Raw genomic sequence first — 27,253 nt, 5'->3', positions numbered from 1 at the left:
TTGAAAGATTGCAGATTATGGAGGAACAGCTAGAAAATTATGAAAGGGAAAGAGTAAAGAATATATTAGCCCAAGTGGGTATGAATTCTGCCCTTTAAGAATCTGCCATTTAAAGTATTTACTCAGAAGCGGCACTTAACAGAGAGATCAGATTTCTAGCGCTGGACAACAAATTGCAACCTGCGGCAGCTACTGGAGCTCAGCTGGTTCTCCCGTAAGACACTAATTCCTAAGGAAAACATTTCCCACAAACAGACAGGAAACTGCATCAGACATCAAATGTCTTATAAGTGACACGTGGGTTCGTTGTGTGGGAACAGAGTGCTAAAGTTATTACTCAGTTTTGCACCTGCATTTAATTAAATTTGGAGATGAAACTAAAGAGAACGGTAACATTTATGTCAAATGCTGGTCATGTGAAACTTAGTTGAGAAACAGAAATGGACTTTGATTCTAGGTCACAAAAAATTATATCCAGTAGACTCATTAGGAGATTGCAAACAATTTGTACAACTCTCTAGATTTAATACAGATTCCCTTAATGTCTCCTTGATGCTACTTCAAAACTGAATTTCACAGAAAAACATATTCCCCCAAAATTAACATCTTTATCATCTACTGGAAGCACTCAAGGTAAATGTTATGCTGTGGCATAAAGAATAACTTTGAAAACACCTTCAAGTGCACAGAGCAAGCGATACTCCGGCAAAACCTTTCAAGTGTTCCATGGAAAGAAAGTATCAAGTCACTTCTCGTAAACCATGACCTAGCCTTCACATGTTCTTCATATTGAAAACGTTCTGAAAAACAAACCAGGCAAGCCAGTTCAGCAGGGAGTTCCTCTTACCTTTCAAAATCAGACTCCGAGTTCAACTCCTTAGCCTGCTCCCTTTTCTGTAATGCATCTTACATGGATTGCTGCGGTAGATGAAGAAATATTGTGGAAATGTTTGCAGATAACTAGTTTAAATTCCCCAAATAAGGAGCTTTTGTTGTTTTTGGGGGGTGGTTTTTTTGTTTTTGTTTTTTTAAACTAAGTGCTGCCTCTGGGAATTTTGACATTCACAATTCTGTTAGCTACACACAAAAAAGTAGTTCTTGGATGCATACTTTTGAGAAGGTAGATCCCAAATGTATTAACAGGGATAATCACAGCATAGCAAAAACATAAACGTAGCCTACATTTCAGAAAAGCCTCTTCTTAAAACAACGATACAAGAATATTAACAAGAGGTTATAGGCATATAGCAGGAACAACAAACTATAAACCATGAATGAATCCTGCCGGAAGATTAAATTATGACTACAGAGAGAGAAATTCTCGTATGTGTCCATGCATCCGTTTCCACAGCCCTTAGAGCAACTGTCACTCAAAAGTCACTGCTAGTGAACAAAATAAAACACTTCACTAACTGCAATATTTAGTCTTACATCATCCTTGAAATTTGGTGAGGCAAGTAACAATGTCATATTCACAAAAACGCACTCCAAATGAAACCACACAGGGCAGATCTTTGTGGAATGGTGCAAAAATGCATGGGACTCCCATGAACCCACTCACTTAGAACTGCTGGTAGAGATCACTGGTGACATGAGAAGACGGCAATCTCTGCCAAGGAAGGTTATTAGATTCCTTTGTAATCAGGAGTAATGCTGGCCAGAAAGTATTAGCATATGGGTCACCAAAGGTTGTCTTTAGAGGGGCTTAGTGTTTTAGCTACATAAAGCCAAAGCTAGCCAAGACAGCATTTTCAAGCTGTTATCTTTTACTCCCGAAATGCATCTCCTCTTCTACAATTAGACTGCTGCTGCAAGTATTGGAGCAAATTAATTCTTTTTCTGTTTGTTTTATTTATATTGATAAACAGCTATCAATTACTTAAGCACATTTAAATTCATGTAACCTTTCAAAAATCCTCCTTCCCTTCTGTATGTTCTGCACAAAAAAACTAGACTTACTCTCTCTTGTTTTGTCACATATTAGTTGGTTTTAGGTGACATGAAAACAGATGACTACCCTCAAAGTGACATAGTGCTAAATTTCAGACTATCAAGCTTCTTTTGATCCTTTCAAATGATAGGACTAGAAAATAGAACTGTTAAGCACTTCACCTGTCAAAAAAAAAGCTAGACTTGTACTTCATTTTAATGTAGACTGGCTGGTACCTTAGTATAATACATCTGTGAATCCCCAAGAAATTCAGGTCAGGCTAGAAGAAACACTGCAAGTTAGCATCTAATACAAGCAATGCTATAAAGTCACATTTAGAAAAACAATCAACTCTTGCTTCAGTGGTGTGGTTCACTAGCTGTAGCTATGACTATTATGGTAAGAAAAGCGGCAACATCCAATAGTACATTCAACAACGTATGCTGCCACAATAGCTGTTTGGTTTTCAGAGAGAGACAAACTCGCCTATGGTGAAAACAGACAATACAGCTTCAGAGGAAGGACTTGCATTCTTTTGTCTTCTGACTAGTACTAAAAAAAAAAAAAAAAAAAAATTAAGTACTAAATCCAGAAGCTTTATTATCAATGGCAATGGAAAAGCAGCAGGGGCAGTTTCCTCAGCTGAAGCAGTACAATGCCTATCAGAGTCATGGCCGTGTACTACAAAAATTGGCTGTAAAACACAGCATTCTCTTCCTCCCCAAACTCTGTTTGTAGTGCTGCCATTTAAACCAATTACTTACCAGAATGTACAGCCCAGAGTATTAATTTTGGAAATCACTGACCTATCACAGAAATGTCCTATTTGTTTGGAAGTTTTTTTGGATTTGTACACCCACATCACTAAGGCTGACTTAGAATTAATCTTACCCAATGAGCACGCTGAAGGTAGCAGAAGAAAAATCCAGCTGTCAAGATAATATAGAAGCCTATAATGAGAAATGATCCCAGCAATGCCATCATCACATACATTTTCAAAGAACACACACTTGGTGTTATATTCTGCTCTCAAAACAGAATCTCCATGAAAGGTATCATATACGCAAAAGAGAGTTTATCTCCAAATTCATGGTTTACCTTAGATCGCAGGCTAGAAGGTGCACAGTCCTGCACTAAAGACATACTTGTAAAGCCTATTCAGAAAGTGATCTTGCCACATTTCTTGCCTTTCCAGAGGAAGACTTTTCAAAGCAGAGAACTATTTATAAATTCCTGAATGCCAAAAGAAAAATACTATGAACATCAGATAATCTGTAAATAATAGCTTGACCAAGTGGCGAGACACAAAGGAAGAAGGATCAATAACCCTTTTGGCAGGCCTGCCAAACCTCCTTATGGAGCCGAGAAAAGATGGGATTCACTTTATTTCCTATTACTAAATGCTTCACACACCATCAGTTTGGTTTGTAACACCAAGAACTAATTTAGCTTGCATAATCATCACCAAATGATGAAGGATTTTAACTGAAACTTTTGTGTTATTCCTTACTACAGTATAAATAGAAAATACATTGATTAAACTATCTAAAAATATAACCTGGTAGAAAAGAATATAAAACATCTTTGTCACTTGCTCGTAATGGTAACCAAAGCACTTTTACATCTACTACAGCATGGGAATCCTGTTTCAGTCAAACAACAGGAATGACGCTTGTGGAACAAAAGCAGCTGCTGGAAAGATTTTAACTTCCAGAGTCTTTTCCTTTCCTTGTGTCTTGTGGTTCTGAAGACTACAATAAAATCTATTTTTTCTCTTGTGGACTCCTACCTCTGGTTAAAAGCTCATTGACACCACTGTACCACAAATGTCTGGAAAATCAGTCATTTCAAAGAAAATTAGCAAAAGTCATTCTATAATTTAAAAAGGGCAAATATATTCTATTGCTCCAAACATAAGTAGCATCAAGTAGCATCATTATTTTCAGTCAACTGTTTTAAAGAGGTCACGCCTTCTTCCTCCCTATCCCAAGCTTTAACAATATTAACTGAAGGTATTTCCTGCAGAACAGAAGAGGAATTCACGTCAGGCAAAGTATTTCCTTTTCTTCTCCATGGATGTATAATCTGCAGCAATAATCTCTAATCACTAACACTTACATATGTTTTAAGTTTGTATAATCTTGTATTTAATTAGAAAGCTTTTCCACTACCTAGATACAAATATCACACATCAAGCAGTAATCAAGGAGTAAGCACACTATATGACTGTTGAAGGAAGTCATTAAAATACAACAGTATTTTTAAATCTTTCAATAAATATAGGTTGAGTACAACTTCTACACGAAATAATTTCTCTGGTTTGCCAGAAGAACACACTTACATATAATTAAAGTAAAACAAGGGAGCTTTATAGTGACACTCAAACTTCTGATAAGCTATTGCCAGAAATATCACTAAAATAAACTGTGTTGATTTTAAATTACTAACATGGAACGTATACTAAGTACACTTTCTTTTTAAGTTCAAATACCTCACTGGACAGTTGGAAAGGACTGTCCTAAAATTTTATGATTGACATTTTCTGATAGACAAATATTACCTAAAACAAACAAAAAAGGAGAAACGGTACTGTAAAATTAGATACAAAGGAAGTAAATCAAAAAGTGTTTTGCTCAAACAGCTGTTACCAAAGGCTTGTGGAAATACACACACTGAAGAATGATATTAATAGCAGCTGCAGATGGTTTTTAAATCCATCCATCCATTACAGTTAAATGGGCTATGCAAAAGTGATGATATGAACAAACAACAAAAAGACACTGACAGTCACAGAAGCCTACGTGCAACATCAGAAGATCCTCAGAGAGCAAAGCTCCGTGTGGCGGATGGAAGCGAATGGAACCGCAGCTCATTGGCATGAGCCTGAGGATCTGACCGTAATTTCTTGGCACGTACTCTTCAGCGTCTGATGAGTTCAACTATATTTCAGAGGAGTAAAATAATTTATGAATTTGGCTGGTATTGAAAACTTGTGTAACTTCCAGTTCATAACCCTATCTTCACAACTTATAAATTAAGCATTATGAGAAATGGTGTAGCTGCAAATTTCCATCCTTGTTCTCTGCGGAGCTACTCGTTATTTTACTCGTGATTTTTATTATGCTTAACACAATGTACATAGCATAACATAACATTTATGCTGTAAGTTATTCTGATGTTCTATGAGGATTAAAATGATTCATTTTTCCCAGCTCAAAAATGTCCTGAAGTTTGGTTTGGGGTTTGTTTGGTTTGTGGAGGTTTTTTTGCATTGGTTTTCGTTTGTGGGGGTTTTTTTAACAAATGAATAAGAAAATCCTCAAACTAAAATTCACAGAAAAATAAGCCTCAGCAGACATGCAGGTATTCTCACAAACCATTCCTGTGTCAAGGTTTGGGGAAAGAAACATAGCTCAATATTCCATTTGCAATCATAGAAATAAAAGCATAGTTCTCTTCAGAATTTGATGACAGCAGTTCTGCTAAGAAGGCAAGATTTACAAAATATTACAAACCAGAGAATCAGAAACTATTATCAGAGGAAACTTATTAAAGGATAAAAATCCATGAACCAAAATAAGTTTTGCAATATTGCTTTTAAAAAGATGAAATTAAATATATATTAGATTCTGGTCAAGGAGCTGTGGATAAAGAAAGAGATGTAGCACAGTTTTTGATGGAAATATGAAGACTGCTAAGTGAATTACCTGTCAGATTTGGACTTTAAATGTCAGAAGAAAGGCAAGCCATGAAAACTGGAACATGAATCAGATATCCTTCATTCTAATTCTGTTGCCAGAAACTCATTGCAAAATTTTGGGCAAGTCAGGAAACATCCATGTCTCATATTCCACACCTGCATTTGGGCTGGCTGAGAAGTGTTATTTCGCTACTGAATTTCCCCATTGTTATTACAAGTAGGTGAAAATGCCTGCTGGACTATCAGGTAATTTGCCAGATTAGAAGCTGATGTAAACTAATACATACAGCAGCATACTGAGTACCTGCAGTCCCTACTGCTACAGTGCTCTCCCGTGAAAGGGGGTGAACAAACAATTCATGAGCAAACAACTTAAAATGTACATAAGTTTGTAAGTGATTTCACTGTAATCATCAGTGTATTAGAAATGTCAAGACAGACATAAATTCCCAGTAATTAACCATCAAGACAGACCTCATTTAAATGCAATTATTAAATGTTGGGAAAATTAATTAGGCTCAAATGCCAAATATTAAAACTTAAATCTCTAAGTGACAGAAACTTGTGTTTCAATCTATAAGCTTTTCAATATGAGAGACAGAATTCAGTTTTTGAAAAGGTTTCAAATCCTGAAGAGCATGGCTATACCTCGCTTCCTTAAATTTACTTTGCAAAAATAAAAAACAAAGGAAAGGCTGTAACATCCAGGGTCCTAAGAAATTAAGAACAAATTCAGTAAGTTGGGGAGGATAATCCTCTGGGCTCTGGTCCACATGATCATGATCATTAAATGTGCCATCAGTCAGCATAAACCGCTATGACTTGCAAGTTAGAAAGAAACAAGTTTCTTTCACAGACAATTTCTCTTTATTGCTACGGCCAACTCTGCTAAGAAATGTTACTGCTAAGCCGCGTGCATATGCATCAGCAACGTGCAGCAATCTACAGCAAACAAGAACTTGGTGTGACCAAACAATTCATTGTTTTTGAAAAGAAGTCACTGAACACTAATTTATTAAAGAATAGATTTCCAGATTTAAAAAACTCCCACTTCAAACTTATCCAATTTTTAAATTATTTTTTCAGGTTTCCTCTTTATTTCACCTTGAATTTCTTTTTTTTCTTTCTTTTTTTTTTTTTTTTTAATTTTAGCTAGGAATCTGCGGTGCAAGGATAGGTTGTTGCACACAGGCCAATATAATGGCTTCTTGTTTAAATAATCTAATAAGTGTAGTGATCTTAAGGAATACTTTCCTGGTTACAGAAACATTGTGCATTCTCTTATAAGTGTTTGCTTAACTTGGTAAGAAAACAGAGCTAGACAACCCATGATGTATAAATTTACTGAGTCAGAGACACGTTTAGAACTGTTGGCCAGAGCTTTGATCCCTAAGAAGGAAAAATAAATACATAAATAAAAAGCAAGTTTCAGGCTCATCACTATTCTCTTCCTAGCACCAGAGGGTTTTAAGTAAATTTGCTCAGGCAATCGTTTACTAAGTAACCGGATAACACTTAATTAGATCATATTATGATCTGTTCTTTAGGTGATGCATATGACTAAATTAAGAAGTCAAACCTCAACTGGTAGAAGTCAGCAACGCCTTTCCAATTCCCTTTTTGTGCTACCGTGAGGGGCCAAGATACTGGTGTGAGTCCACTGCTTCCCCTCAAGGTACTCCTTGGCCCGAGCTCTTTAATCTAAACTGAAAGAGGTAAGCAGTGTCTCACAAGATTTGACCCAAATTTTCTTCCTAATCTCTATCTATCCAGAAGTTTACTCATGCTATGAATAATGATCTGAGCTAGACTTTTCCAGCACCAGGAAAGAGGGTCTAACCGAATTTGCCAAGAGTTTAATAATAAGCATCACGCTTTAATTAGCCCATTTATTTTTACTTATAGCTCCGCATGAGACCAAGACATGCAATTTAGAAAGAAATACAAAAATCTATCTTCTACTGAACAATTCACCATCATTCTGTATGCTCTCTAGTAAGAATATTTTCAAAGGTAAAATCTCAAGCTAAGCACAGAAAATAATAAACATTGTTCCAAATTTTTATACTACTAATATTTAAAGTATATCTAATATTATAAGCAGGAAAGAAGAAATGCATCTTGCTATTATTGACAGAAGGCTATTCAGTTGTCTTTGATAAAGTAGTATGTTTGTAAGACCAAAACGGCAGAGCAAAGCTGAATCAGCAAAGAACAGTCACAAAATACAGTGCACACAAAGTCGAAGGATTTGTACTCTGGGGAAGGGCTCACAGAATGGACACAGAGAAGAGGAACAAATAAAAGAATGATGCCAGAGAGGAAAATAGGATGGGAAGAAAGAATGGGAAGATGAAAAAATTATTTCTTAAAGGATTTATGTTCGTTGTTAATACCACCCATTTTTCTGGATACAATTTAAGATAGTTTTCAAAATTCAGGTTATTTTACGTAGGCTGGAAATACAGAACTAAAAGTCCCCTCAGCACAGTTTCTTTCAATCTCCTTCACTTACCTTCCCTAAGTACACTCTTAATAAAACTGAAATGAATTCTTTGATGCACAGGAGAGAAAATGCCAGAAGGTCAAGATGCAGCTTCATTGTAACTACTTAAAAGAACACTGTATTTCTGTGTTTTCTTTCACACCATAATATTAATTTAATACTAAGTTTCTCCTACAAAAATGGACCATTTAGCATATGAACTGCAAAGCGGCTACTAATTAATGAGAAAACATGCTACTGTGAGTTACTGTGTATTTACAGGACAATGGGAAGTTATGACCATTTACATCTAAGAATCTGGTCTACAGTTTCTGTAAGGAACAAGAAAAAAAGTGCTGAGGGCATTTGACAAAAATCCAGGATACACTTCAAATCCTCACACCCCATTCTGCAGATACGTTCAACTACATCCCATTATAAGCCTGAAAATCTGATACGCTGGTGTTCTCTATAAAGCCAGAATAAATCCTTTATTGTGAATCCTTCCTGCCCTTCCCTTACCCCCAAATAATTGCTTTCTTTAATTCCCTCTTCACCAAGAATAAATAGAGACTCAGCTTAAGCTGAAATGGAAGCCAAATATGACTGGGCTTGAATCTATTTTTTTCCCAGCTCATCCGGAGTTCCTGTGCTAGAGCCCATTAGGAGTGCATGAAAGCAGATAGCTCAAAGCCCACATAGTTATTCCTGGATTTAAATACAGATTGGAAATGAATGTCCTGTGGATAAATGCCTCTGTGAAAAACCCAGAGGAGAATAAGTGCTTGGGAGATTAAGAGATTTACTGTAACCTCTGTGAAAGCTGAACATTTAAAGGGCAGGAATTCTTCATTTTTCAATCAGCAAATTCAAAGGGGCAGAGATTTATACGTTATCTCAGCAACTAATTAAAAGCCCTCTGTATGTGTATGCACCTGTGCATACTTATACATATACCTATTTTTATAAATCAGCAGATGTATATTACTAATAGATTATACAACCATTCTGGTCAGCAAAATTAATATAAATGTTAGATGTCTTAATTTTTTTTAAATGGCACTTTGGCTAGTTCATAGAATCATTTAGGTTGGAAAAGCCCTTTAAGATCATCGAGTCCAACAGTTCTCTATACTGCTCAAGATCGCTTACTGAACTGAGGGCTCCTTCTTCTTACTAGAACAATACATCCTCAGTGAAAGAAACTTCATATACAACCTGATTTTGTATCTCTCCTCTTTTTCTTTTTGCTTTGTCATTTTTACTACTTATTACTCATGGGAGAAGTAAACCTAGACATGCTGAAGAACTGCTATGACAAACCTGCCAGATTTTACTTACTGTTTTCTTACCCAATTCTTCCCTTTAAAGCAGGAAGATTGCAAGAACACAGAAGTATTCATGTGCACAAAGAGCAAACATCTGTTTCACACCAAAGGCCAAATATAATAGTCACATGCCTGAAGATCTTGCTCTCCAAATAAACCCACGCCATGTACGGACAACAGCATATACTGAGTCCATCCGTTGCATGAGTAGTTCTGCTCATGCTGTGCTGTTTCTGAAATTATGAACATTCAGGAACTGTAATACACATGCAAACTTTTGAAGTGGAAATGTGACTGCAGATTTTTGCACATTCACCTAATTTGCTTGAGCGCTATGTATCAGAAAGCGTATCCAGATCTAGGAGGCTCTCACGGTTCTCTGTGACCAGTCACCAGTTTGCCTACCCTTCATCTGTCCCTGTCCTACATTGCTCCCATTCAAACTGTAGCCGAGGGCAATATTCTCATAAATATCTTTGATACAGCAAATCCCTAAGGATTCTACCAGTAGAATTCATGTAAAAAATAAACACAATCTCATTCTTACACATCTGATCTCACCTCCCAAAGGCATTTAAAAAATCACAGATCAAGCCCCTGAGCATTTACTCAGGACAAACCCTTCCAGAGTTTGGCAATAGTGGCTTCAGACACCAGTGAATTGCCAGATAAATGAAATATCCACCAGGGTTTTTTCCTAATTGTAAAAAGCCAAGGATGCTGGATCTAATATACCTGTGGGAATATTAGGTCTTATACGTTAACAATTGTTGAATGATAAAACTTGTTATTATGATCTTCACAAAGAAGAAAAAAAAAAAAAAAAACAAAAAGAAGCTGTAATCTTCTGAGCAATTCTGTAAACATCGTGAAAATGTGTGTGCCAACACTTACAGTATTAATAGGGGGAGTTAGGAATGAAGCTGAAAGAGAGCTTCTGAGGGAATTATTTCTTTGCAATTTAATTTGTTAGAAAATAATGTTTGAATGGCAAGCATTACCAATAAAGAAAAGCAAGGAGGAAGAATGGCTGCATACTACAAGTAATAAGTATTTTTTATTCCTTCATAATATTGTTTTTGTACACACTGAAGTTAATAATATTGCTATTTGTTTATGGAAGAACAGAGTTGGAATATAAGGAGTACTTTCACTTGCAGCATGTGCTGTGGGCAGGCAACAAGAAAAGTTTGATACACTTCTTCATTCCAGGGCAACTATTTAATATTTGGGTTTAAAACAGTAAGATGCTTTAGAGACGTGGGTTAAAATCCCCAAAAGGTATAAGACCACTTCGCAGTTCAGTTAGTGGTTTTGGAAGATAGAAAAACCACCAAGAACCTGCCTGTTTTTTACTAATGCCACAGAAAGATTCTCCTAAATAAAGCCTCAATACTACCATACTGTGCACTCAGCACTATTGCTAAAATACAGACACTTCCGTGGTAAAGACAGCGAGAGCATAAGGAACTCCACATAACAGTGTTCAGAAAACGAGGGAGAGAAAGCTAAGGCATGAAGCATTAAATTAACTTCCACAAAATGAAATTAATAATTCTCTTCCTCAGTTCTTCCCCCCCCCTTTTCTCCAGATAACACCTTCCGCACTCCCAAAGTGAATTTAGGCCAAAAAGACCCCCAACAAACCTTCATTTTAATTTTCGATGCTACCAATATTTTGGGCTATTCATAGTACTACTCTAGAAACTTCACATTCCTTCTGCCTTATATAGTGATAAGGGTAACAGAATCCCTATCCTGAAGAATGCCAACATAGCAGAGATAATATTACCGCATAATATTAAATAATTCCACAGGTATTGTGACCTAATTAAACTAGTGATAGAAGAAAAACTGATGAAACTGCAACGTGACAAATATGCTATGGGTCTTTTTATACTCCAAAAGAGTTTTCTTCTAAAAGAGTACAAAGAGTTAGGTATGTTTTATATTCCTATGAGAGAAGTTCCAAGGCTCACCCAACTTTATATGCAAGGAAACCTTGATTCCTCAGAGGAAATGTGTGATTCATTGCTCAGTACTTTAATGTTCAAATAATGTTATCTAAATTGGAATAAATCCTTCTTGTGCTGAGACAGGCAGAAAGGCTTTTTTGCATTGTCTCTTCTTGCCAGTATTTATACGGGGTAAAAAATACAATGCAGAAGTGGATTTTCTTGAAACATGGTTCCAGTTATTAAGAACTTTATTTTTGTTTTTAAGTTGTGTACCATGGAAACATTATTTTAAAACTCTGGATTAAAAACAAAACAGAAAAACAAAGTATCGTGTAGATTCAAAAAGTTGAGAAATGCTATGGTTTTAACTTTGAAGTCTTTTCCCTGCTCAAAATCAAGCAGTTCTCAGACAAGCGTTTCACTTAAGTTTTCCTCAGATAAGGACTATGAATTCTTTCCCTAGGGTTCCTTGAAGAAGAAGGAAGAAGAAATGAGAGGGTGGTAGGGCTGGGGAAAGTATTGGGTTTTTGCATACGTCTTTCACTTTGTCAGCTTGCAGTGAAAGAACATTCTAACTTCTGCTGAGTAATTTACACCAACCTGCTGGCGCCTGGCAGAAGGAGCCCACCATCTGAGTAGGAAATACATGCACCAGGCATTCAAGTGAATGTGAAATATAAATTCTATGAAAATTTATGGTAATTTCCTTAACGACTTCAAGATGGTCAGGAAGCAAAACATATCTCATGTTCTGTCAGGTTTTCAATTATTTTGACATACAAGACAAACAGTTCCCTCCCCTACCCTGTAGTCTTCCTCACAGTTGTTCATTCACTCATTCTAATAATTTTCTACATTTGTATTTACCTCTGCAAATTAATCCCATCCTATAAAAATTAATTTTCATGGCTTTCCCACCAAATTATGAAAAAGCACTGACCTAGCCCCATCTGAATCCTACCATTCCATTAGTCAGTTTCCTCATGCCGCAGCACTGATCACCTTTTATCCTGCATTAAAGTAAGTTTGTTCAGGGGTTCCTGCCACTGTTCACAGGGGGTTGTGAAGGGCATTTTACTACCACAGAGCGCGCTTATCCACGGGAACCAAGGCCTTCTAAAGTTTTCCCTGAGATTAAACTGTATGAGTCTAACCTCACACATTGTTAAAGTGAAATGGTCTAGTAGGAAGCTGATGTTGGCCTGATTACTGCCCTCGGTATGGATAATATCCTGCCTTTCCCGTAGGGCTTCTTTGGGTCACAGGGGGTGGTTTTCGACCTTACACAATGTCAAGAGAACAGGAGCCTTAGGCACCTCACTTTGTACAGAAAACAAACAAATTGAGCACATTTCAAAATCCATGCTGTGCTTTGTGTACATATTCTTGTCTGCTTTGGTCTCAAGAATGTTGTGAAATGCTTTATTATCAGAGAAATATAAATGATGAAGCAGATATAATTTGATTTCCCCCCACCCCTTGTCTTCAGAAAGTGCACCATAAACTCACCAGTCCTGCCATTTTGTGTTTGCACATGCTGCCTCAGCCGCCACATTTTAATGGCATTACATCTATAGCAGGTGAACTGCAGAGCATGGAAAGCTCTGTCAGAACACATTAACCAGAAATCCTTCGGGTATCCACAAACAGTAAGTGACGGTGACAACTCTCTCTCTGGGTAACTTTGGGGATCAGCTAAGCTTGATTACTCAAGCTTTCTGTGATGACACTTAATAAAATATCCACAGGTAGTTGGCAAAAGAAGAAAGTAATATCATTAAGATCATTCTCCAAAGAAATTTAAAAAGAGTGGATATAGAAAGGGATATATGTTTTTACCAAAATATACCAGGGATATCTTAATAGCACTTAACAGTAACTATACCACTTCATATTCCCAGTGAAAAAAAAAAATTCTTGATAAACGTATGATGTTTCAGTAATCCTATCAACAACTAACATACTCCTAGAGATCTGTCAAAAGTAATAACACCTATTCTTGTTAAGTATTTGTTTACATCAGACATAACATAAAATGAATACTAAAGTGCGAAAGGCTTTCTTGAGTGTATTGAATAGAAAAATACAAAGATTTAAGGAAGGAAAAAAAACTTGCATCATAATGTGTAAGAGCAGGTTCTCTGGACTATAAAATTTGCAGCATCAGTGAATAAAACTGAGTTAGAAGAAATGCAACTCAGCTTTCCAGAGCCATTAAGGCTTGGGAAGCTTTATTCCTACTGATGTTCACTTGAAAACATCATCAATATGACTTCTGATTTGACTAAATAAACACATGCTGTTTGGAAAATTCCTTTCAAAAAGAAATTATTGCAGCTCTTCAGCAAAAAAAAAAAAAAACATCCACTACAATTTTCAAAGATTAAAAACTAACTAGCTGCTGACTACCATACAGGACTGACTCTGAGCAAATAGCGAGCTGGTGCACAAGTCCGCTCCCTACAAAGTGCAACACTGGAATTTTCTTCCAAACTAGCCCGAGAGCTAACATATTTGTCTGCAACTAAGAATAAACTGTGCCATGATTTTTGTGTGTGTGCATATATGTTTGTATGAATATATAATCGCTGTACGCAGAAGTACAGATATTCAAATTTAACCTGACCCTCTAGTACTCTATTAATGTGGTCAATGGATTTTGTAGGATGGGCTGCATGCGGTATCAAAGGAATCACAAAAGAAGCAAATTATTGCCCCAACAACAGATTTACAGGTATATAACAGATTAAACTAACCTACAGTGAAAATTTTCAGCCTGTACCAAAAGACAAAGTAATTTATAACAATTTACACATACATCCAATCTCACAGAGATCAAATTAAGAGAGTCAATCTGTTGAAATAAACTCTTCTGGCTTGCAAACAATAAAGTGTTGGTAAAATTAAAATATTTTCTTGTTGAATAGTACTGAGACTTCTATGCCAGGTATAAATTTATTTAATTGTTCTTTCTTTAGCTATAGCATTGTTTGTTTCCACAATCTTTTAATTTGGAGTGTTCATAAAACTAAAAGGCTTGCCATTGTTCTTGAAACAATTTATTTCACAGTAGTATGTCTTTAAATGCCAACACTGCAATTCTGAATAACATATATTTTTCAAAGCTTGGCAGTTCCAGGATCTTTTCTTTGGTTTTCTCAAGCATATTTCATTTCTTTGTGACAAGGGTCACTGACATCAAAAGAGTCAGTGATAAAATCAAATAAAATACAGTGAATTATTACAGCAATGTTTTTTTCTTAAACATTTCAAGATTTTAAAACATTGGGAATACTCTGTTACTGACATGTGGTACTTTTGATACTAGATTACAATGACAATTCTAAATAGAGATCTACATGTTTCCCTCAACATACAAAAATTATTTTGAATTAATAATAATTTAATTTCATGATGACATGTGATCTTTGAGGAAAAAAACACCACATACGCAAAACCAAAAAACCACAAATTCAATATCAATTATTGGATAATTTTTTTAATGAGCTGTTTGATCACGCCAGTGCTTACATGGCAGGGTCTACTGTTGATATCTGCAATGGTTTACCTTAGAAGTTAATTTATTTTAAGAAAAATAAGTTTGAATGGCTATATTTGCCTGCCATGAAGACCAAGTCTGTCTTAATACATCACTGAACAACATAGTATCTGTTGTTACTTACTGCATCCTGTAGCATCTGTTCTTCCCTCTGTCACCACTAACGACAGAAGAAAGGTCTAAAACCAAGATCCATGTATACTTTGTTCCTAGATTTCCTCTTTTAGAGGACAAGAATTTTATTTTGATAATCCTTAACTAGATAGAGTGTAACATGCATCAACAGCAGTTCTGACTATATGCTATAGGCAATTTGATGAAAAAATAAAAATACTAAAAAAGGCTTCAACAGTTTGATTTACATCTCAAAGCCTAAGAATACAGATTTTACTGTATTTGTTTTGCTTCTGTCAAATAACATCAGCAACTTGACATTCAAAGTGGAGTCGTCTTGGCATTTTTTTCTTTTTAAACACACAGCTGTGAAGAAAAATCCAAGCCTTTGGCTGGATATATCTTGTTCCTGATGTAAATTAAGCAAGTAGGCCCCCAAATCTTTAAAACTGAAGTTTTCCCAGTGTATTTTCTACAGAACCTTAGAATAATTCAGGTGGAAAGGGATCTCTGGATTGCACTTTACCCAACCTGCTACTCAAAGCAGAACTAACTTCAAGGTTAGATCAGGTTGAGTTCTTAAAATCTCCAGAGAATTATTTCCACAGCCCCTCTGGGCAACTTATTCCAGTGCTTACCTGTTTTTATAGTGAAGTTCTGAATACTTTTTTCCATATATCTAATCAGAATTTCCTTTGCTGCAACTTGTGACTATCCCCTCTTGCCCTTTCACTGTACACCTCCATCTTCTCTCTAAAATCCCTCTAGGAAGTTGAAGACTGCAACAGGATCCCCCATTAGTCCTCCTTTTCTTCACAGTAAACAAAACCAGCTTTGTCAACTTCTCTTCATGAGTCATATGCTCCAGCAATCTGACCATCTTAGTGATGCTCTTCCAGACTCACTCTCCTTGGTTGATGTCTCTTGTACTGGTGGCCCAAAACCGGGCACAGTACTCCACATATGATCTCAAAAGCGCAGAGTGGATAGTAATCACTTCCCTCTACTACTTATCCTTTTGCAAAAGCAGCCCAGTGTGCAGTTAAGCCTTCATCTCTACAAAAGCTCATGAATCATGTTCAACTTGTTGCCCACGAGGACACCCAGGTCCTTTTTCGCAAAGCTGCTCTCCAGCCAGTCAGTCCCCAGCCTGTACTTCTGTACGTTCCAGGTGCAGGACTTCATGTTTTTGCATCTGTTGAACTTCATGAGGTTCCTGCTGGGGCACTCCTGCGGCTTGTTGAGGTTCCTGTGAATGGTAGCTTTGTACTGCATCATACTAATGATTTCACCATGTTTAGTGTCCTCTGCAGATTTGGTAAGTGTGTGCTCCGTCCTAACACCAGAGTCACTAATGAAGATGTTAAACAGCATTGGCCTCACTATCAATCCTTGAGGAGTGCCACAACCAATCATCTGCCTGTTAGACTGTGAAAGGTTAATCATTACACTTTGAACCTGATAGTTTGGCCAGCTTCTAATCCACTTTGTACTCCACTCATCCAGCCCTTATCTCACCAATTTGGCTACAACGATCCTATGGGAAACCATGATGAAAACCTTTCTTAAGTCAGAAAATTATATCCCCGTGTTCACAGAGCCAGTCATTTCACCATACAAGGTAATCAGGTTGGTCTTACAAAGTCTGCATGTAAGTCTGCGCTGGCTGTTCCCAATCACCTTCCTCTACTTCATGTGCTTGAAAATGGCTTTCCTAAAGACTTGCTCCATAAACTTCCTGGCCACTGATAATTGACTGACTGTCAATTTTAGTTCTAGAATTGGACTATTTTTTCAACAGCAAAAGGAGAAAAAGCCAGCATTGAAATTGGAAGTTTACTGAGAATGACCAGCTATGCATATGCATCCATCTGTGTTTTACTAACAGAAGTTTTATGACTAGTAACATGACTCTGAATCAAAAGTGAGGAAAATGGAGCTAAGTGCAGTCAGAACTATGGCCATGTAATCATTGGTTTTCTTCAGTTTGATAATCAAATAAAAAACCATAATTAGAAAAAAAAAACCAAACCCAAACAACACCCTAGAAAAAACTAGAACATACTATGAGAATAGTTAAAACTGAGGACCAAGAAAAAGACAAAATTCTACTGTCTTTCCCCAGTGGAAAAAACATCTATTCACAATGCAAGCTGCCAAGGTTCAAACCTCTATTGAATTTCAGGACAGGAATGGAAGTGGAAGGAGAAATTTTTTATTCACTTTTTAATAATATTGCTATTTCTATTGGGATGGAATGAGAATCAAAGGGATGGGGTTCTCCTGGCAAAAAAGGGACAGATGGGTTGTTAAGTGTTCCCAAGAATAATTATAAAAGGAACAGGTTCAACAGAAAAGAATTAATAATACTCCATTTCTGAATAATCTTTGACAAAATTGCTAACCAACTGCACTCAGAAATACCAAAGTATTTTTGTCGTTTCCAGCTTTACTTTCACTGTACTTAGCTATAAATGAAATTGCTTAAAGCTAGCAAAATGTTTGATTACAAAATTATTCTTCATTAACTTTCTTTTTTCTTCTACAACATTGTGGGATCCAGCACAGAGGGAGACTATGTCTTGGTTTTGGTTCTAGTCTGGTAGTCACTATGCTGCTAAAGCCTGTAAAAAGAAACATTCAATATTACTTTTATAGTAAAAAAGTCACACATTCATGTTATATTTCCATATAATAAATTATATACCATCCCCACTAGGGAGGTTTGCATTTAAAGACACATTACCCCGACATAAAGTGTCTAGAGAAGAAATTAATTCTGATTACAGAACAACGAATTAGTTTAGTAAGTGAGCTGCTTTGCTTACAATTAGTATATCTTTCCTGCTCTCTAATTTCAGATATATGGAAAAACCGGGGGGGAAATCTTGATTATGCCTATATCTACAATGCTGTCTGCATGGGGACTCCAGCCAGACTACTCTATAAGCATTAATGTGAGAAACAAAGGAAAGACATCATGCAGATTAACTCACTCCCACAGTAGCAGTGTGAACTGTAGATTAGGATTCCTCAATGATGTAAACTGAACTGGCATAAATGTGTGCTAACATTAATTAAGTTCCTCAAAAGAGTGAGGAACTCGCCTCCTTCTCTTGAAATCAACAGGAGTTTCTAATTAATTGGAGCTAGTCTTAAAACTCTGATCTTGAGATATATTTCTCCCTACTGTGAAACATGTCAGAGGACAAAAACTAACTAAAGATTTCAGTGACATGACTATCAGGAAGACAGTATATTTTGAATCAGAGGAATAAAAAGCCGTAAGTAAGAAAAAGTCAGCATTACTGAAGTGTGCGTCACATTTGATGATATCTGCTTTATTTTTCTTCTACTCAGATATAGCTCAAAAATTCTGCTTAAATTCTGTGATATCCCAAAAATTAAGAAATTAATGACACGAGAGGTACAAAATTATCCTTTTACAGCCTCACTGAGGAATACAGACGTATATTCGAAGTAAGAAAAATAATTGAATATGGGAAAAGCTAGCTCTCGGGAAATTAATACCGGGAAATGTTGATATACTTAGTGCCTTGTCATGACTCATAGAAGATTTGTTGCCTACCAGATGTCAGTGCAGAAAAAAAATCCCGATCATATTAAAAGAAGAGCAGTTACTGAGAAGGTCTGGAAGGAAGCCATGGTCATCATAATCTATATTGGACCTGGTGATATAAGCAGAACTAAATGAGAGCCTGCAAAACAGGTTTCAACAGTTTGTTAGCTGTACATGCTAGTAGAGATCAGATGCCAGCATTCTCAAAAATGAGACTGGTGCCACACTCAGGGAGAAGCAAAGAATGGCAGACCAACATCTCGGCACAGTTCAGAAGCAACACAGATGGACACAGATTGCTCCCAGAGTAACTGAACCTTATACACCTAATTTAGTATTGATTATCAATATTCCTGCAACAGCATAAAACATTAAGACAACACTTACCTAAATCAGTATTAACTTTAAAATGGAGAGACAAACCAGTTCAGGTAAATAGGGTATATGGCAGGTTCAAGCCTGAAGCCATACAGAAGGTAAAAAAAAAAAGAAAAGAAAAGAAAAAAAAAAAAAAAAGAAAGAACAGTGATTAAAAAGAGGCTATGCTGATGTTAAGCAGAGGTGCAGAGAGCAAGATGACAGCTCTCCCGCTTTTCACTAGCTTATTTTAAGCACAGATTTGAGGATGAAAAGGGCAGTTATTTTTCAACATAGAAGAAAAAGTGTTGTACATCTAAGGAGCAACATAAAGTCCTGAAGATATGAGGACATAAGTGTCTAAAAAGGACAAGTGAACCATGAAAGAACGTTTGGAACATACGGAGTAAGAACTGTGAGTATCGAAGAGGATTAAACGTAGCAAGCAGGCACACAATGGGTGAAGATTTTCACCCTCTAACCTGCATACAACAGCAGCCTTTGCATGCCGTTGAAGACACCTTTAAGCACCTCAGCCCCCACTGCCTTAGCACAGCAATCAGAAATCCTATCCAGGTTTGCTGGAAGGCAGCAAAGTAAGAACCCACTTCTGAACTGTCCGACACTGTTGTAGAATTTCTCATGGACAAACTTCCATGTCCTATGTATGGAGACAACTTGCTAAGCATCTTGCTTTGGAGATGGCACCCAAAAGGATGGCACTCTGTACAGCTGGGGATATTAAAAGAGAACCTGTGCAGTCTTATATTCAGGCAGAAAACTAGAACAAACCCAATTCTTTGTAACTTTTTCAACTTGCAGTTAGAGGCTTGTTTAGACCCTGGGCAAATGTTCTTGATGGTTGAGACTCTTCATATACCTTAAATGGTTTGATTCATAATAAACTGCCACAGCCGGTTTTACTCAGTGGTAACCTAAAATGTTAGAAAAGAAAGGAATTTGCCAGTTGAGACTGAAACCATACTTCAACAAAGGACATAAACACATTCTTAAGTGCACTTGATGAACAATAAGGAACTTCAAAAATACTTTAAGCATATTTTAAGCCATAAATTTCTACTTATTCCCCAGCTTCTGAAGAATTAATCAGAACTAATAAACACAGTTTTCTAGGCTTCCATATTTTTTTTTTCTCATTCTGTCATGCTATTCAGTAGACTAATTACCACATACACTACATGAAAAATTGTTTAACTGCTATGAATTTCTCCTCTCCAAATCCAAAAGAATATTTTGGGGACTGCTAAAATATATGTTACCTTTGTGACTGCATGGCATTATTGAAGTTATTCCAGGTGCACTCATGAAATTTTTTCCCCAGCCTCCCCACAACTTGTTACAATGCTAGGGCTTACCTATGATTGGTCTGTATTAGAATTTAGTAATGTCCCTTTGTATTTATTTGTAATAGGTAGCAGTCAGCTAACTATAGCAAGTCTACAATGGATATTTGCACACATGTAAACAGTTTGTCCACAATTACCATCCATCCACCATTTTTTGTATACACACAAAGCCAAGTGGATCCCACTGTGCTTATTATGGGAAATATGAACATCACACATGTGGCTGGTGTGAGCTGGCTCTTTCTTAAGCTTAGTTCATTCAATGATACACAAATTATCTTGTGATAAAACTTTGTGCTGAACTATAATGTCATATATGGTGGGTATTACATTTCTGAATATAATAACAAAAAAAATTCTGCAAACACAAGTAGTGCTTTAAAAGCATGTCTTGCTTGCAAAAGTGCTCTTAAAAGCAGAAACTATGTTAATAGTTCACTAACTGGAACAGGAACATGATAAAAACAGACAAGTGCCTTGGAATAAGAAGAAAGATTTACATCTGGGAGCAGTGGAAGTGACAACACACTGCCCTCAGCCAGTCCTACTTGTCCAGAACTCTCCAGCTTTGACATTTGGGAGGTATTAGATAATACCCAGAAGGAACCTGCTGTGCTTCTTTACAAAATACTGGCATCTATGATCCAGAAACTAAAGGTTTAAAATCAGAGGACAACTCATATTGGATTTACTGTTAACTGGCCATGAGGATCTGCATCAGAACATGACATTAAAAAAAAAAAGTTTGCAACCACAAAACAGTAAAATAGTTGTTATGGTGCAAATTCTTGCTTTATCTTGAGAAGAACCTGTTACAGGTCACTGCTAGAGACATGACTTCCAGAGACATCTCAAGCTGATATGACAATACTTGTTTCCCAGGAAACTAACAGAAAATCCCCTCCTCTGAAGGCAAATACACTTTGTCTGAAGATTTCCTCCATTCCTCAATGCCACATCCAACCCTCTTTCTCTGAAAGGAGGACTAATGCAATGAAAAGAGCAGGCAACACCCACTGTAGCTGTAGCTTGGTAGTTTACCACCTTAAAGTAAGATTCTGTCTGCCCCAAAGCTGCCGGTTTTCATGATCAAAAAACGTGACAGCAGAGTTGTAAAGCACAGCAGCAGCACAGAACTAGAAAAGTGCTAGGAAGGAGACTCTGCAGCTGGTTTAGGTGAATCTTCTGGATTTCCTACCTGCAGGACTGTAAAAAGTCAGGATTTAGATGCAAAAAAAAAGTTGTAGAAGATTAAATATTTCCTCTGACCAGTATGCAAAAATTTACTGTGTAGGTATTATGGAATTGTCATCTCAAGAGTTACTGTGGGAAACTACATTCAACCACCAAATACGGTTGAAAAAAAATAAAATGTGTGAAACAGATTTTGCTCATATTTTAGGGTATATTTCAGTATAACTGTAACAATCAAGTTGTTATACATTCTTAAATAATATCTAATGCTGAATTAAGAGATTTGCTTTTTGCAATTATCTAGGGAATAAAAAAAAAGGATATTTAATTCTGATCTTTTCCCTTTCTTTCTTCCATGCACTCACTGTCCCTGTTCACAGTACAATAAAATTTTAATAAGATGAAATTTCACTGAAAAAAAGTTGTAGACAGGTTTAGTTTAAAAGAAAGTAAGTGAAACTTGCAAAACTCTTTTGTCTGGGTTATGAATTCAGAGAGCTAGATAAACTACCGCCAAATGCCTCACTGGCTCCTGTATTTCGAAAGAATAATGTTTCAGAAATCAGTTTTTAAAGTGAAAGGAGTTCTGCGAATTTTGGGGCATTTCTCGGCTCTTTCATTATTTTTCCACTTGCTATCTAATGTATTGTAGAAATTACTGCAGAGGAAAGCAGTTTTAGCTTTTGTCCTAAGCATGCCTCATTCACTCATGATGATTCAGCGATTTACACAGAAAGAAGCTCAGGGGAAATTCTGGTTTACATAAAATCTTCGTAATATCAGCTTTCTCACTGGTACTGCTACACATTTGCATCCAGTTATTTTTCCATTCTGTCAGTACAAATGTGAGCCTTACTCCTGCTGGTCAGAATAAATGATTTCCCACAAGAGGTCACCTCTTCCCACAAGCATCCAGGCTGGTTTTGTGAGAAGTGGTGCAATGTTGGCAGACCAGATAGGAAATGCATTTTGCTCTCTTTTAATCCCAAAACTTACTCAAAATCTCCACTGACTTGTTTGTCACCTTGCTACTGCATGTTGGAGAGCAGAAATAAAAAAAAAAATCACCAGCAAGAAGAATGTATTATAGGGTGTAATGAGGAAAGTGTGAGAAGTCTTTTTATGTGACATAAAAGCCAATTATTAAGAGGAAGGAACACGGAAAATTGTGTTACTCCCAAGCACACACAGTTCAGTAACAGAAGTGCTGATGTTTCACCATGTCCTGTTAAGTCATCACAAATCACTGTACCAAGTAATGACACAAGAAACAATGGGTTCACATCATTTTTGTGAGTCTGCACAGTCTGCTGTTCTGAGGCTGCTCTGCCCCAGGAAGGCACCAAGTGGGTATCGTATTGTAAAGCTGCCAAGCTGAGAGATAAACAATTAGCAAAACTTTTTAGAGTAAATCTGGTGAGTTGTTCAAATTCAGTACAGATACCGATACAGCAGCAAAGAAATGCTGCTTTTAACCCCACAATGCACATTATTTATTAATTGTATATTTGCAGAGGTTAATAGGCTTTGTGCTTAAGCAACTTACCTGATAAAATTACGCAGAGATATTCAAGTATAGTATCATGCTCTATTATTTATGTCCAGCAGATAAAAGCTACTTCACACAGTTTGAAGATGACGACTATAGCGTGACAGCTTTAATTACACAGTAAATGCTAATACAGCTGAACCCTACCTCTGCTCAGCAGTCCATTGCAAATTGTTTGGGAACAAGACATGGGCTGTTGCTTCATATAAATCAATCCTCCATTTCTATTACCCCTTGTGATATAAAACACACAAACCCATCCTGCTTTGTGGGAATAATTCAGAGATGAAACAAAACAAGGAGAAGTCATAATTCCAATATTTTTCCCAACCCTTCCACATACGTTAGTTACAAGTGAGCACACAACTTTGCAAAGGCACATACAACCCATAGTACAGTCCATGAATCACTGTATTTGGAACTGGGGTTTTCTTGTGCGTAGTGCAAGTACTTCACCATTCAACATGAGACATAATGAGTAACTACAAAGCCTTAGAAGACGATTTCATAAATCAGAGCCTTTACTTAGTTTTATTTTACAGCAGAATTTAGTCTCAAAAAGGATTAGACCATTAACCTGGACATTGAGCATAACAGCTGTCTTCTGTGACAATCAGACTTCTACACAAGAACTACCATTTTCATAAATAAAGCAGCCTACTGACATACATTGAATAAACAGTTCTGTGCTTGTTTAACAGTTACTTCAGTTACATCAGTGACCTTCAAAAAGCGTCATTTGTGTGCACATGATAAAGTGAAAGGGTCAAGTCATAATTTTTTTCAGTCATGGTCATATGTCTCTTGAGCTTGCCGGGGTCTCATCAACAAAACTGAAATTTGTCTGAAAAACACTGCCCATATTTCATATATACTAGTTTTGACAAAACCTATTATTGTGGAAGGTCTGTCAGGTTCCGATTTCTAGTTGACTTAGACAAGGGTTTTCACAGTCTCTGTTCAAAGTTTGGGGCAGTTCTAATTCAGTTCTAATTTTTAGCAAGAAATATTTAATATTTCATTCATAATGTTCAGTTTAAAAAAAAACTGAAATCTCAAAGTTTGGTGACATGGGAAAATCACTTCCTTATGCTCTTCCCTATGTTATTCTCTCAGTGGAGCATTACTTTTGATGATACTCAAAGATCTGCCAGATTTGAAAGGCCTCAAGTTTCAGGCAACCCCCCAAAATAACTTGACTTTGAAACAAAGATCTAGATAGTCAATCAGCTATTTTCTGACTACAAATGGATGCAGCTACACACAGCCCAGGGATACTTTTAAGGAAGAAATAAGAAACATGCTGCTATACTACTACTTTGACCCTCTCTAGAATATAAATGCTGAAGCATGACTGAAGCCCTTTGACACTAATTTCAGCATTGCTTAATTACTAATTCTTTCATTACCATAGATTAAAGCAGAAAAATAAACTGCAGAAAAACACTTTCTATCATTAGCAATATTGTTGTGCTAATAATAATGATAACACAACTTTACCTTAACTAAAGATAGCAATAACATTAGACTCTGTTTATTTGGTTATAGAGAAAATGCATTTGTGGATAACCATATTGCACTTTTAATCAATTAGGAAATCAATCTTTCTTTACACATTTTCACAGCTCCTACTAATGGTCGTGGTATTCCTCCTAAGCCTGAACTATGAACAGTGCCAAACATTACAGTCCTGCCACTTAAAGATAAAATGATTTGTGCTGTTCAATGTCATGGGGTTTTTTTTTTGTTGTTTTATTGTTTTGTTTTAAGGAAATGAGCAACACCTCATACATAGCAAAGCACTCACATCCAACACGCTTCAGCAACATATCCATATTACTCCCAACCCTTAAAGCCAGGACAAAGCACAAATGATTAAAATACCTCTTAAATCCTATCTAAGGATTAGTGTTTTACATATCCTTCTGCAGATGGGGCAGGAAGCAACTCATAGCACAAAATATTAAGCAATGTGTATGGTCTGAAGAAAGAAAGTCTGAAAGTCTTAAGTACACCGTATTAAGACCATCGTTTCGTGACATGATGCGTAGAAGCAGATAGAACAATACAGTACAACTCTACCCATACAGTACAGCAAAGTTGAGTACTACCTGTTATAAAACGGAAAAAATTACAACGTAGTAAACTGTTTTTTCTTGTCAGGGACCATCATTTGCCTCTATTATCCGATCTACTTCTGTACATAAAGCCACAAAAATGTTTTTCTTTGAGGCGTACAATTCACTCTGATGATAGGAAAACATGCCACCTACTACAAAATGCTTTTCCCAAAGCTGTCAATGAAATCAATTAAAATCAAAATAACCTTTGTTCCATCTGTGTTTGACTTCAGTCATGATCTTTAAACAGACTTATGCTAGCTATGGGTTGAAGCCTGAACAAGCAAACTGAAGTGAAATGAGTTTGGGAATGTATTTGTTCTATGTAACGTATTTGTTTCAATTTATTTTGCAACTGCTTTACATTCATTAAAAGCAAACATACCCCTAACAAGTATAAACTTTCTAGTGTGACTGTGAAATACGGAATATCACTGATTATGCTGAAAACCATCAAAATGCAAATGGAATGAGAAAGAATCTGAATCAACATCATCATGTAAACAAAATATAAAACGAAAACACTTGTAACAACACAGACGGTATACCTTTAGCTATTTGTCAGATGCTCATGCTAGGGATGACCCCAAGCACTCTGAAGTCACCGAGAGCCTCTGCCTTAACTTCAAAGGATTTGTTGGCTGAATAAAAAAAATGCTTAGACTCATATATATTGACGTTACTGCACATTGCTGCAATTCTCAGATCAAAATATGGCACAAGGTATACTTTATATTTTAATGCTTACCGTTATCACTTTTGAGATTTCCATTGCTGAGCTGTTTTAACCTCTTCTGATGGGATTTGCCATTGTAGTGGATTTGTGCCTGGGCAGCAGAGTTCAGCTGAATGTTACAAACATTACACAAAGTGAAATTGGTGTGTTTCTTTTCTCTTTCCTTCTTTTCTTCAGTGCCATTGGGTGCTAATTCTTTCTCACCTTCCCTGTCTGGGACGGATGTGAAATCTGAATTGTATGAGTGGTTATCAACTGGCAAATCAGGGCTCCAGGGCTTCTTCATATTTTCTGGGAGGGAAAAAAAAAACACCAAAATCGTAAGAGGGAAAATTGATGAGTAATACGAAATAATATACACAAGATTTCTACATCTGCAAACCACCAAAAGGCAAGTTCTTTGCATTTTCATATTTTAACACTACATTTCCACTCGTGTTTTGCTTTCTCTTCAAGTTTTTTAGTTCTGCTGTGTAACTTGAGTAACTTCACAGCCACGCAGGTGAATGTCTTTAAATCTTCAGGGGTACTATTAAATCTATCACTGGAACCACCCTGTCACAGGGGGGGGTTTAATTTTTTTTTTTTTTTAAATTATTTCTATCTTATCCCTTGGTTAGTTTACTTTATTTAAGAATTATCCTATGAAAAGTAACTTACAAATGCTATGTTAGAAATCTCAGCAAAGTCTAGATGAAGCTTATGACATCTTAACTGTCACCTTCAGTGGGAAACTGTATTGGATGCAGGTGCCCAGATGCTGGCAGTGGGGGCTGCAGGGCAGCCTCTCTAAGATGAGGCCAAGGGCTGTCCCCCATGCTGGGGACAGGCAGTTCCAGCACCCATCAGTGCCCAAAACTGAACCCATCAGCCACAGGCGTGGCACCTCTGTGACAACATATTTGAGAAAAGGTAAAAACACTGTGCAGCAGCTGGAAAAAACGTAAGAGAAACAGCCCTGTAGACAGTGGAAAAGAAGGGGGAGGAGGTGCTCCAGGCACTGGAACAGAGATTCCCCTGCAGCCCATGGTGAAGACCATGGTGACACAGCTTATCTCCCTGCAGCCCATGGAGGACCATGGTGGAGCAGTTATCCACCTGCAGACCATGGAGGACCACATGCCAGAGCATGAAGGAAGCTGCAGCCAATGGAGAGCCCATGCAGGAGCAGGCTCCGGGCAGGGGCTGGAGTCCGTGGAGAGGAGCCTATGCAGGAGCAGGTTTTCTGGCAAGATCTGTGACCCTGTGGGGGACCCATGCTGGAGCAGTCCTTTCC

The 27,253-nt window shown here is 37.0% G+C and overlaps 1 protein-coding gene across 1 annotated transcript in view; it reads right to left on the bottom strand.

The window, feature by feature from the left end:
- ZNF385D (zinc finger protein 385D) overlaps positions 1-26,449 on the bottom strand; it is a 351,253-nt gene extending 324,804 nt beyond the window's left edge. The window contains exon 1 of the mRNA XM_075143421.1: positions 25,990-26,449. Coding sequence (XP_074999522.1) covers positions 25,990-26,389 — 400 coding nt within the window. The 5' untranslated portion in view covers positions 26,390-26,449. The remainder of the gene's footprint in view (positions 1-25,989) is intronic.
- Positions 26,450-27,253: the final 804 nt, after the last annotated feature.

This window comes from Calonectris borealis, chromosome 2 (genome assembly GCF_964195595.1).
Source record: "Calonectris borealis chromosome 2, bCalBor7.hap1.2, whole genome shotgun sequence".
NCBI classification, from domain to species: domain Eukaryota; kingdom Metazoa; phylum Chordata; class Aves; order Procellariiformes; family Procellariidae; genus Calonectris; species Calonectris borealis.
Note: the sequence above shows the minus strand (reverse complement) of the source record. Positions and strands in the feature narration are given on the sequence as shown.